This window comes from Tursiops truncatus, chromosome 16 (assembly GCF_011762595.2).
Source record: "Tursiops truncatus isolate mTurTru1 chromosome 16, mTurTru1.mat.Y, whole genome shotgun sequence".
In the NCBI taxonomy this organism is placed as follows: Eukaryota; Metazoa; Chordata; class Mammalia; order Artiodactyla; family Delphinidae; genus Tursiops; species Tursiops truncatus.
In genome coordinates this window covers 75,675,255-75,689,648 of record NC_047049.1, presented here as the reverse complement: position 1 = coordinate 75,689,648, position 14,394 = coordinate 75,675,255, and the positions used below count along the sequence as shown (strand labels likewise).

At 36.0% G+C, this 14,394-nt stretch overlaps 1 protein-coding gene across 1 annotated transcript in view; it reads left to right on the top strand.

The window, feature by feature from the left end:
* Positions 1-14,394, top strand: part of RYR2 (ryanodine receptor 2) — a 510,050-nt gene that overhangs the window by 62,874 nt on the left and 432,782 nt on the right. Inside the window, exon 4 of the mRNA XM_073793696.1 lies at positions 13,009-13,025. Coding sequence (XP_073649797.1) covers positions 13,009-13,025 — 17 coding nt within the window. The remainder of the gene's footprint in view (positions 1-13,008; positions 13,026-14,394) is intronic.

Here is a 14,394-nt window from a genome sequence, read left to right as displayed (position 1 = left end):
GCTCAGAGCATGGGGAGGGAGGGAAGAAAGGCTACCTCTACAAAACTGGATTTTTTGGGGGAGAAAGAGGAGGGTTATATTTGTAAATGAACGTTGGACGATTCCTAACGTTCTTTGCTACGATATATAGCAGACGTGGAGTTGGTACCCTTAAGCCTTATTTGGAAGTATTTATTTAGATTTGAGATCCTCCAGGTTCTTAAGCCAAACTAGATCTAGCAAGTTAAATCCTTACCTAGGAATAGAAATCAAAGTCTATGCTCAGTGGTCTTTGAAGCTGGGAAATGGAAAACCCATGTCTCTTCTCCACCCAACTGATTCATGCAGTATTCATTCCACAAAAGTGTATTGAGTTGCTATTGTGAATTCTGGGCTGGTGATACAGGGATAAATAAGAAGGCATCCTTCCTCTTGAGGAATTTAGTGATCTAATAGTGGAAAGAAAAGGTAGACATATCAATGAATGTGGGTGAAGTGTGCTTTTGATAGTAAACAGTCCAGTGAGAGTACAGAGTACTTTCCTACCACTACCTCCCCTATATGAAGGCACACATCCTATCATAAATGGCTGAGGTCCTCTACAGATAAAAACAGTGAAAAGTTTAATGGATTAGTCTGTTTATATTGTAGGCGAGATTATGTTACTAGCTATTTATGTCGAAACTGAAATCCCCAATTATCTACTAATAACTTAACATTTTAGTTCAAGAGGCTGGGTGCTATTTGCCTTGCTGTTCACGAACATCCCTAGTAAAGCACAAATACTGCTTTTTGGGAATGGGGCTCTGAAGCTAATAAATTAACACATTTACTGACTGGGTGTGCTCGTTAGCCAGCATCTTGTCTAAAGCCTGTGTACATAATCACATACCTGTCTTTAGTCTGTGAAACTGGTGCAGTGATTTAGAAGGTGAATGGGATTATTATCTCCTAAAGGGCATATAGCTAAAAATATTCACTGAGCAACAACTGTTTATCTACCACTTAGGTGAATGTGGACGTTTGTCTGTGGTTGAGATATGCATCCTCTATTTGTAGACCTTTTTCTGTTTTATTGTCTTTCTCTCTAGAAAGACTACTTCCTACTCTGAAGCTAAGTATACTACATATTGCTATGTATTTGAAAGATGTGGTTTCCAGAGACACCAGCACCAAACTCAATAAGGAGGTCAATTTAATCAACATGTAATTTAATCACCATGCCACCAGCATTATGCACTGTTTTAGATTATGACTCTTGAATGTGTAGATTATTTTATTCTATTAGTATCATTCAATTTGAACATCTTCTTCAGATTTTTTGCTATTTAAAATAAAAAATATTTTTCACTTGTAAATGTTTGATAGCAAATGAGTCAGATAGTAAATTTATGTGCTAGATTGTTCCTGAATTTACCAGTGATTTAAAGATATTCGTAACCTATTGAGCCAAACAGCCTCTAATTTTTATTCTCTTAAAGTAAACTGTATTTTTTTAAAAGTCTAATTTGACAGAATACATCCTCTTTCACTACTTTTTATCAAATACCAGTTCCCCTTATTTCCTCGACCCCATCACTAGCACTGTTTCTTACCTTGCTTGAGTTCTCTCCAAAGCATTTCTTTCCTTCTGACATACTATATATTTCTGTTTTTATTTTTATTTTTAAATAAGCTGTCTATCCGCATTAGAGTGTAAATCCCATGAGTGCAAAGTTTTTGATCTGTTGTGTTCACTGGCTTTACCAGTAACACCTAGGACAAAGCATGAGATGAACTAGATACTGAGGAAATACTTGCTGACTTGAGGGATTGCAAAATAGAATATATAAACCAAAAATTAAGGGGCTGAAAAGTGCCCCAAATTCTGTGTCTACTACTATGGTGACAGTTTTGAACCTAAGTAGAACATTGACTGTTCAGTGCAGCTGTTTTTCACCTTTCCCTTCTCTATTGCGAGAGAAAAGAAACATATTCAGAAGGGAAAATGAGAAAATAACCTTTTGGGGTTAGATAACCATGCATCCTTGTTTGTCTGGCATAGTTCAGGTTAACACCTGTCACAGCTTAATTCCTATTATCCCCCTTTCACTGTTCGTAGTGCCCCAGTCTGGGTGAGAAACCAAATGGCCATCCCCAGTCATGGTACCTTGGCGAATCATATAAAAGTTTCAGACGTGTTCCCCAGAAAAAATACAGGTAATTTCTACACGTACAAAATCTTTCATATACTTCGAGATTTGAGGACTTAAAAGGAATCCAAGCCACTCTTTTGACTTGTAGCCATCACTCTCAGAATCTATACTTTTTTGCAACTAATCTCAGAGAAAGACGAAGTCCACTGGGGTCTGTATAACTTCGAGACCAGATGGAACATTCTGACAGCGTGAGGTCAGTACTGGAGGTATGACCGGATGTGACTTCTCTGACTTCTGAGATAATGGTGATGCCATTAGCTCTAAGACCCCAACAGAGCTGTGGTCGAGTTCTTTACTGGAACAAGAAACCTTAGAACTGTCCTTAGACCATTGACAGAGTAGTACAGAGAGCACCACACCCAGGGCACACAGAATGGGCTCCATATTGTAGTGCACTGATTTCCATAGTTCTGGAGACAGTGAGCCTGGTGTGAGATAAAAAGAACCTATTGAAATGGTTACGTGATCTGACATGAGAGAAAAGTGTCCCAATGAGATTAGACAGTGCAGACAGATTGAGAGAGAGAGAGAGAGAGGAGAGAGAGAGAGAGAGAGAGAGAGAGAGAGGTGATAAATCACAGCAGAGACAACAAAAGAAGCAACGTTAGGCCAGCAAAATTTAATACTTCATAAGCTGGAGTTACTTGCATTTGTTCACTCTACAGATGTACCATGAGTAACTTATGTTCCAACCTCTGTGTAGGAGAAATGGTGAGGGAGAGCCTGAGGGGCTAGGGATGTTTCTTCCAGGACAGGACATAAGTGGAATCTGTGCATTATAATATAAACTATAAATTTTGGGGGGAAGTGAAGGATTAAAAATAAGATTCTAGGGGCAAAGGTAAAAACTGAGATTCTCTTTATACACCCATGGCCTGGAGATTTTGTTTTGTTTTCTTTCTAATGGTATTAGTGTGTATAACAGTTATGAGTAGGAAAATGGTTTGTATCATGTATTTGATCATGAGATATAGTCTCTATACTTCCAAAATGGATCTGAGGTGAATGCTACATAGTTATTTCAATTCAGTAAATTTGTAGTCAGTTTCACCATAAGGAGTTTTTGGTTCTTTGGAAAACTATTCAAGAATTGCTTAGGAAGAAATCTGTGCACCAGGGGATTCAGCCAATAATTAGATCGCCCTTATGGTGTTTTCTCAAGGACTGTTTTGATAATGGCTTCTTTCTAGGTTGAACTGTTGAACAACTGTTCCCTGAGCAGACTGTTCCTAATTTAATTGTTGCTAAGTGAACAATCAGTTGTCATGAAGGAACTTAAGCTTTAGTTTTTCTTCATGTCTAGCTTTAGTTAGTTTTTCATTCTGTCCATTCTCTATCCAAATTGGACTCACTCCCTGAATATGCTCTATTTTCCCCAGATACATTACTCATATTCTTAACCACACTAATTCCTCAACTTAGAATTCTGAGCCATTCAAAAGTTTACCCTTTCCTTCTATGCTTATGTCCAAGAAGGTATGCTCCTTGAATTTTTTCATAATCCTCTCTGCCAGAAATAATATTTCTACTCGTGGATCCGTATCACTGGGTTTTTAAGTTTTTCTACATTTCTCTCATTTTATAATAATTATTTGGTATGTATTATATATAATTTATTTACATTAGAATATGTTTTTTTAGAGCAGTTTGAGATTTACAGAAAACTGTCTGAAAAAGTCCCATAACCTTTCCCCTCCCGTACATCCTTTATTATTATAATACCTTGCATTAGTGTGATATATTTGTTATAATTGACATTATCACATTATATCATTAAAATTGACATTATCACATTATCACTCAGAGCTCATAGTTTACATTAGGACAGATATTGACAAATCATTATCATTCAGATTTCATAGTTTACGTTAGGGTTCACTCTTTGTGCTCTACATTCTAAAAGTTTTGACAAATACATGATGTCATGTATCCACCATTACTGGTATTGTACAGAATAGTTTCACTGCCCTAAAAGTCCCGTGTGCTTCACCTCTCCATGCCTCCCTCCCTTCTAACCACGGATCTTTTTACTGTCTCTCCATAGTTTTGCATTTTCCATAATGGCATATACTTAGAATCATACAGTATGCAGCCTTCTTATTCTGGCTTTTTTCACATAGTGATATGCATTTAAGCTTTCTCTACGCCTTTTCCTAGCTTGATAGCTTGTTTCTTTTTATTACTGAGTAATATTCCGTTGCCCAGTTGTACAGCAGTTTGTTTATCCATTTACCTATTGAAGAATATCTTGGTGACTTCTAAGCTTTGGCAATTATGAATAAAGCTGTTATAAACGCACGTGCAGGTTTTCATGTAGACATAAGCTCCCAGCTCCTTTGGGTAAATACCAAGGAAAGAGATTGCTTGGTCATATGTTAAGAGTATGTTTACTTTCGTATGAGACTGCCAAACCGACTTTGAAAGTGTCTGTAGCATGTGGCATTCCAAGAATGAATGAGAGTTCCAGTTGCTCCACATCCTCATCAGCATTTGGTGGTGTCAGTTTTTGGGTTTTAGCCATTCTCACAGTTGTGTAAATGGTAACTTATTGTTATTTTAATTTGCAATCTCCTGATGACATATGATGTAGACCATCTTTACATATGCTTATTTGCCATAGTGTCTTTTTTTGTGAGGTGTCTATTGAGATCTTTTGCCAAATTTTAAATTGGGTTGTTTATGTTCATATTGTTAAGTTTTTAAAATTGAAGTATAGCTGATTTACAATGTATTAATTTCTGCTGTACAGCAAAGTGATTCAGTTACATACATATATATATATGTATTCTTTATCATATTCTTTTCCATTATGGTTTATCTCAGGATATTGAATATAGTTTCCTGTGCTATACAGTGGCACATTGTTATTTATCCATTCTGTATATAATAGTTTGCATCTGCTCATCCCAAGCTCCCAGGTTATCCCTCCTCCATCCTCCCTCCCCCTTGGCAACCACAAGGCTGTTCTCTATGTCCGTGAGTCTGTTTAGTAGATAAGTTCATTAGTGTCATGTTTTAGGTTCCACACATAAGTGATATCATATGGTATCTGTCTTTCTCTTTCTGACTTGACTTTACTTAGTATGATATTCTCTAGGTCCATCTATGTTGTTGCAAATGGCATTAGGTCATTCTTTTTTGTGGGTGAGTAGTAGTCCGTTGTATATCATATTGTTGAGAGTTAAGAGTTCTTTGTATATTCTGACTACCAGTATTTTATCATATATGTGTTTTACAAAGATTTTCTCCCAGTTGTGGGTTGACTTTTAATTCAGCTAACAGTGTTTTTCACAGAGCAGAAGACTTAATTTTCATGAAGTTCAACTTAACAATTTTCCTTTTATGGATCATGCTTTTGGTGTTCTACCTAAAAAGTCATTGCTAAACCCAAGGTCACCCAGATTTTCTCCTATGTTATCTTCTAGGAGTTTTATAGATTTATGTGTTATATTTAGGTCTGTGATCCATTTTGAACTCATTTTTGTGGCAGGTTTAAGATCTGTCTAGATTCTTTTTTTTTTTTTAACATCTTTACTGGAGTATAATCGCTTTACAATGTTGTGTTAGTTTCTGCTCTGTAACAAAGTGAATCAGCTACATGTATACATATATCCCCATATCCCCTCCCTCTTGCCTCTCCCTCCCACCCTCCCTATCCCACCCCTCTAGGTGGTCACAAAGCACCGAGCTGATCTCCCTGTGCTATGTGGCTGCTTCCCACTAGCTATGTTTTACATTTGGTAGTGTATATATGTCAGTGCTACTGTCTCACTTCGTTCCAGCTTACCCATCCCCCTCCCCGTGTCCTTAAGTCCATTCTGTACATCTGCATCTTTATTCCTGTCCCATCCCTAAGTTCATTAGAACCATTTTTAAAAAATATTTTAGACTCCATATATATGTGTTGGTGTACGATATTTGTTTTTATCTTTCTGACTTCACTCTGTACGACAGACTCTAGGTCCATCCAGCTCACTACAAATAATTCAATTTCGTTACTTTTTATGGCCGAGTAATATTCTGTTGTATATATGTGCCGCATCTTCTTTATCCATTCTTCTGTCAACGGACACCTAGGTTGCTTCCATGTCCAGGCTATTGCAAATAGCACTGCAGTGAACTTTGTGGTACACGACTCTTTTTGAATTATGGTTTTCTCAGGGTATATGCCCAGTAGTGGGATTGCTGGGTCGTATGATAGTTCTTTTTTTAGTTTTTTAAGGAACCTCCATACAGTTCTCCATAGTGGCTGTATCAATTTACATTCCCACTAACAGTGCAAGAAGGTTCCCTTTTCTCCACACCCTCTCCAGCATTTATTGTTTCTAAATTTTTTTGATGATGGCCATTCTGACCTGTAAGTGGTGATACCTCATTGTAGTTCTGATTTGCATTTCTCTAATGATTAATGATGTTGAGCATCTTTCATGTGTTTGTTGGCAATCTGTATATCTTCTTTGGAGAAATGTCTGTTTAGGTCTTCTGGCCATTTTTGGATTGGGTTGTTTGTCTTTTTGTTGTTGAGCTGCATGAGCTGCTTGTAAATTTCGGAGATTAATCCTTGTAAACTTCGGAGATTAAAGTAAAATTGAAGTATCATATGATCCAGCAATTCCAGTTCCAGCTATTTATCCAAAGGACATGAAAGCACTAACTTGGAAAGATATATGCCCCCCCCATATTTATCACAGCATTATTTTCAGAAGTCAAGATGTGGAAGCAACCTAAGTGTATATCAGTGGATGCATGGGTAAAAAAATGTGGTATATACATATAATGGAATATTATACAGCCATAAAAGGAATAAATCGGGCTTCCCTGGTGGCGCAGTGGTTGAGAGTCTGCCCGCCGATGCAGGGGACACGGGTTCGTGCCCCAGTCCGGGAGGATCCCACATGCTGCGGAGCGGCTGGGCCCATGAGCCATGGCCACTGAGCCTGCGCGTCCAGAGCCTGTGCTCCGCAACGGGAGAGGCCACAACAGTGAGAGGCCCGCGTACCTCAAAAATAAATAAATAAATCTTACCATTTATGACAACATGGATGGACTTTGAAGGGATTATGCTAGGTGAGACAAGTGACAGACAAATACTATATAATTTCACTTTTATATGGAATCTGAAAAACAAACAAACAAACTGAACCTATAGTTACAGAGAACAGATTGGTGGTTGCAGAGGCAGAGTGTAGGAGAGGCAAAACGGGTGAAGGTGGTCAAAAGATACAGTCTTCCAGTTATGAAATTAAGAAGCCCTGGGGATATAATATACAGCATGATTACTGTAGTGAATAACACTGTATTGTCTATTTTAAAGTTGCTAAGATAGTAGATCTTAAAAGTTCTCATCACAAAAAAAATTGAAAGTATGTCTGTTATGGATGTTAACTTGACTTAATGTAATGATCATTTCACAATATATGGAAATATCAAATCATCTCATATAAAGTTATATGTCAATTATATCTGTTTTAAAATATTTTAAAAAATTAAGTGCTGACTATTAAAAAAAGAAGCATTACCATAAAGAAGTACAGGCCCAGATGGCTTCTCTGGTCAATTCCAGCAAACATTTGAGAAAGCAGTAATACCAATCTTAACCTCTTACAGAATCCCTCTAAATTTATTTTATGATGTCAACATAACCATGGTCCTAAACCATTAGAAAGGCCTTGCTAGAAAAAATGTTATACACTAATATTGGTCAAGGTCATAGATGCAGAAATCCTCTACAAAATACTAGCAAACCAAATTTATGGATGTATAAAATCAATAGCATATTATAACTAAGGTGGGATTCAACAGTAGTTAATGTATTCATGAAAGTGATTAATGTCTTTCTCCATATTAAAAGACATAAAGGGAAAGATTACATATTTTAATTGATACATTTAAAACATTTAAAAAATAAATCATTTATTGTAAATTTGTAATGTAGGGGAACTCTTTAATCGGATAGATGCTCTCTGTAAAATGGAAAACCAGTGAAATATTGAATTATTTTAGTGTGATGTTAAATAAAGGGGTGAAGGTGGGCACTATTAGAATTAAAAAGTGAATTTAGGGGCTTCCCTGGTGGCGCAGTGGTTGATAGTCCGCCTGACGATGCAGGGGACACGGGTTCATGCCCTGGTCCGGGAAGATCCCACATGCCGCAGAGCGGCTAGGCCCGTGAGCCATGGCCGCTTAGCCTGCGTGTCTGGAGCCTGTGCTCCGCAACGGGAGAGGCCACAACAGTGAGAGTCCCGTGTACCGCAAAAACAAACAAACAAAAAAACTAAAAAGTGAATTTAGTAAAGTTAGAACTCAGTATAAATTGTCAGTTACATTTCTATATATTAGCAAAAAGCAAACATAAAAATAAAATTTCTAAGTGAGTCTACTTATATTGGTACAATACAACATCATGTACCTAGGAATAATTCTCATGAAAGATATATAAACCTTTCCATAGAAAATCCAAAAGCATTTTGAAGGAAATTAAAGGTGACCTAAAAAAAAGAGGGATATACAGTGTTGGAAGCCTGAATATTATGAAGATGGCAGCTATCTCCAAATTGATCTGTCAATCAATGCAATCTCAATCAAGCTGCCAGCAGGTTTTCTTTTTGTGTGCATGAAAATTTATGTCTATTCTGAACATTATAGGAAATAGAGAGGGTCAATATTAACAAATATAATATTGAAGAAAAGAACAAAGTTGGGGCCTTTGGCTACCAGATATCAAAACTTATTTTGATCGAACGGTGGTTAGGATAGTATGTTATTATCACAGGCGTAGAAAAATAGGCCAAAATAGAAGAGAGTTCATAAACACCTCCACATGTTAGTAACTTGATTTATGACGGAGGTGGCAATGCAGTACAGTGGAGGCAAGAATTATCTTTTTGTAAATGGTGCAAGGTCAACTGAACAGCTGAATGAGGGGGAAAATGAATCTGAGTTCCCTCCCTAGCACCATATACCCAGAAAACCAATACCAAACAGATTGAGGTCTCAGGTAAGAGTTAAGATAATACATTTTCTCAGAAATAATGTAGGAAGATCTTTTCAGGGCAAAAAGCACCAGCAATGAAGGAAAAGATGGAGAAATTGTACCAAAACTAAGAATGTCTGTCATCAGAGTTACCATTAAGAGATGGAAAAGACAGGACACAGACTGGGAGAGAATACTTGAAAAATATAAACAATTCTGGGAAATCAGTACGAACAAAAATAGACAACCTAATAGTAAAAAATGGGTAAAAGACTTGAACAAATACTTCTTAACAGCAGATATATTCAAAATATCCAAAGCATACGGAAAAAGGCTTCATCACAGTAGGCTTCAGAGAAATGCAGTTGAAAACTGTGATGAGGTATTACTACACACCCACCAGAAGATCTAAAATTTAAAAGACTAGAAGTATTGTCAAGATGTGAAGCAAGTGAAACTCATACACTCCTGATGAGAGTTAAATGTGTACCACTGCTTTAGATATATTTTTCTGAATTTGTATTTATTAAAAATGTGGGCCCTCCAAATCATAGTTTTACTTTTAGGAAATTGAAACGACTTCATTATGTTTTGAATCCTGGAACACAGTGTGCAGATTTTTCAAGTTTTCCCCCCTAATCTTAATAATAAACAACATGTATGGTGGAGAATTACTTATAGGGTAGAGTAGATTTTGTTTTTCACTTTTCTCTAATTTATTATTTTCAAAACTTAGCAGGGTAATGGATTGTAGGTATGTATTAAATATTTCAATTACTTTTCTTATGTTATGCCTTGATATTAAAAACGTTATATTTATGTTGGATGTTTTATTGTTGTGTTGTAATTATCTAGAAATTTATCTATGTGAAAAACCAGACATGCTATTTGAATAACTGAAACTAAATAACATGTTCGATATCATAAGAATCTCTAGGTTCATTTTACATTCTCTTATCTTGATGTTAACACATGGTATTAGGTGGCACTTACCATAAGAAATAGGCTGGTGAATAATTCCAAATTAAATAGAGACTAAAAATCTGAAACAAAAGAGAAAAAAGATGACATATCTTGTTTTTGGCATACATAGTAGAGCTTAGGAGAGTGGGGATTTCAAGTTGAAGACCCAATTTCAAGATGAAGCTCCATCCTTTTTTTCCAACAACTTTGTTGTTGTTGTTGAGGAAAGTGTGTAACACATTTATATGTCGTTTGTTTCCTCATGTATAAAATGCAGTCAGTCAGATTACGTGTAAAGTGTTCAGCTCAAAGCCTGGCACATAGTAACTCCTTACTATATGACCTATAGATTTAATAATAATAACATTCTTTACCTTAAACAGTAAAATAAGCAACTTGGAAGAAGCAACCAAACTCATTTTTATAGGTATGGAATAGTTCATGTTTTGTGCCCTAATTTATAACTTCTATATTAATTAAATATATTTACAATTATTAAAATATACTAATTAAATGTACATATTAAAACATGAATACAAAAATGGAGATGTCACGTCATATGATATAATTTATAATTAATTACTTTTGTATTATGTTCTTAACTTCTGTCCTCTCTGCTTAGTCAAGTTGCTATTTAAATGACTGTTTTATTTTCCTTAATGGAAATTGTGTTTTTATTTGAAAATAAATTTGCTCATTTGTTGGTCTTAAAATATTTAATGCTGTTTCCTACAGTTGGTAAAATATTTATCTTCTCTAAATTAATGGAATCAGTATGTTTTTTAAAAATCCCACATACTTGGATAAAAAATTATTGGAATAAGTACTCATTTGTCTTACATGCTTTATGGATTTGGTAACTGTTTAAACTATAAAATTGGTCAAGTTCATTGTGAGCTTTATATTTCCTTTCCTTGATTAGCGTCATATAAATCATTCTCTTCTTCACTGTTTGTAGGCATTTAATTAAATAATTCTTGATAACATTCATAAGAGATGTGTCATGAAATTGCTCTGCATCGCTTATGCATAATTACAGCTTTATTGTACTTTATCAGTCTTTTAACTCTGTGGACCATTTGTCTTGTCTTCTGTGTTTAGCTGAAAATTCACTCCCAGCACATGCTGTTGCTAAGCCTTTCTTTGGGTATTTGGATACTGAATCTGTTATATTATTGCTAATTCTTGCTGCTTAAAAAAGTTTCACTTTTGTAATATAGATGATCATTAAAGAGCTTCTGTTACTAATACTAGGAACTATGACTCTTGATTACAATTTCTCTTTCTTCTAGGAAATTCCCACAACACTTTATCTTTGCACTGATGCAAGTGTGTGTGTGTATGTGTGTGTGTGGGTATATTTAAAATTTTGATGTGAAAATAATGATGGGATGGTAGAATGTCTTTGTTAATCATTGATAAAGCATGGCATATCCTGGTTTCCTGATAAACATGAAAGGGAAATCATTTCACATTTCCTTAAGTTATTTTTCATGGAAGAGAATAAATATAAGAATTTGTCCTTTTAAAGGTAGAAAAGTGAATGATAATTATATTATACTGGACATGACTAAATTGTTTCCCTGTGCCCCAGGATCTAAAGAAATTGATTCATCACTTTAATAGGTTCATGCTTAAAATGAGGACTTGAGCTTTGGGTAACAGCTAAGTATCTTGAAAACTTACAGTGAAAGCCAGGGCTTTCCATTCATTAAAGTATTCTTTCTTAAATAACAATGTGTTTGTAAATTCAGAGGTTGGGGGTAGGCTTAGAAGAGATTTTTCTGAAGACTAAATAAATTATTGACGAAGCCAAAATGCTCTGTTGTAAGTAATCTGTTGAATCTATTGACTCTCACTGGGCCTTCAGAACAATCCCACCTGTGTATTTAGGTTGATATTTTTATATCACTTTATAGCATTTAAAAAGTAATCACAATGTATATGCATCTTACGCGCATTTCCTTCTTGAAGCTTGTTAATAAGGAGTGGAGATTCTTAGTTATGGCGAAGTAGCATGAGCTTTGGACCTGATGAATGAATTTTCTAAAGAAAAAAGAATTGCAAGTACACGTAAATGCATGAAGAGTCTGAAACAGACCTCAAGTTTCACTGATCCCCAATCATATGTGCTAAAGAAGGGAGGTTGATTATGGAAACTTACCTTTGAGAGAGAGTATATCCCTCAGTGTTGAGATTTTTAAATTCGGATTGATTTGCTAGGAATCTTAGGGCCTTGTAGAAGCAGTCGTTGACATATGGCTTTTTATTCTGTTTTACACTTTGGATATAATTATATTCACTTAATTTTTAAAGAGTCGTATGAGGCTAACATGCATTCATTAATAACTACATTTTAAACAATACTTGGATTCTGATGCAGTTTCAGAATTATTTGACAAAGCATGCCTTTTGTTATACTGTGAACATTTATATAATGCTAGAAAGATTGGGCTAAGAGAAATTTTACTTCTATTTCATCAGAGATTTATTCTTAGATGCTGTATTTCTAAACTGATCTTTTTCGTTAAATACATTTTTATAGTTAGAGGAGAATAGTGGTTCCTAAATCAAAGGCCTGTAGGTTTGAGAATTAGGTAAATGTTCACGTTTGCTTTTGAATATACTAGATTATTGTTATTTCATGTACCTGGTACATATTCAGCCTAATGCCTTTTGAAGTTATGATTACTAAATTAATTGAAATTTGTGTGTTTTGAGGAGATTAAATGTTATTAATTAAAAGTTTGGATACTGTTTCAGATCCTTCAGAATTGGAAGTAGGTTTTGGTGCAGGGACCACATTTCAGTTTATTTAAATGACAGTAATTAAAACCTTGCTAGCTACTTATTTGTGTGCCTGTTACTATTTTGACTTTTTCTTTCCACAGAAAGTTGATGTGAAAAAATGGGTATGTGTTTCCACGTATTTACAAAGAGATCGTGATATAAATGGGTGCATGTTTGCTGTTGCCTCTAATCTTTTTGTTTCGCTTCCTAGTGTGGCTGGTACTATGAGTATTCAAAATAACTGCTCTGTTGTAGTCAACACGTATTTTACCAGTCTCCAGTTAGAACCTTTAGAAGTTTCTAGTTTTCTTCTTCTGAAATGGAATCTACTAAAATATTCTCTATCCCTGGAGCATTATAGTCTCTGTGTAATCGGCTTTATCGTTATGATAGGCTTCTGGTCAATGAGAAGGCTTTTATTATTAATATTGTGTATCTTTTACCGAAAAATCTCGACTGTTTAATCTTAGAATCCTACTGCTTAGCTCTCGTATTTTCCCATGTGCTATAGAAAAAGGCTTTATACATATTCATACAATCTTAAAAAGTGAAGGTGAATGAGAAAATATCACGAAGAAAGTTAACCGCTGCAGGATTCTGGAGGCTAATTTGGAGACCAACAGTGTGACAAAGTGATATGGCCAAATTATGTTACTATTCTTGGTCTCAGTTTCTTCAACTATTGAGAGAGAGGGGGGGAGGGAGAGAGGGAGGGGGACAGAGGGAAAGGGAAAGATCCTTCCAATTCTGAACTCCTTTTAATGCTGAATGGAAATTAGAGTTTCACCAACATTGATATTCCTGATCCACTTTGTGTGCAAAACAGTGAGGCCCTTCATGTTGTGTTGTTTTGTTCGTATTTGCCCTGTGACTTACTATGGTGAATCAGCTAATACTGGCTTACTTGATGACTTCATTTTACTTTCATTATATTCCCTCATTCTGGGATGCAGTTACCCTGAGGCAACATCTTGAGACTTTTGCTGTCTTTACAGTAGCCTTTCACTTGTGTTTCCCAAACAACTGCCCTGTTTCCTAAACTTCTTTCAGCCCTTTATACTTAAAGAAAGTTTTGTTTATTAAATTTACCATTTCCATTATAATGACACCCATGTATGGATTTTTTTTTTTTTTAAAGAAGATGTTGGGGGTAGGAGTTTATTAATTAATTTATTTTTGCTGTGTTGGGTCTTCATTTCTGTGCAAGGGCTTTCTCTAGTTGTGGCAAGCAGGGACCGCTCTTCATCGCGGTGCACGGGCCTGTCACTGTCACGGCCTCTCTTGTTGCGGAGCACAGGCTCCGGACGCGCAGGCTCAGTAGTTGTGGCTCACGGGCCTAGTTGCTCCGCGGCATGTGGGATCCTCCCGGACCGGGGCCCAAACCCGTGTCCCCTGCATCGGCAGGCGGACTCTCAACCACTGCGGCACCAGGGAAGCCCCCCATGTATGGATTTTTGAGAACTACTACTTCTATGTTATAACTCTGGAAAT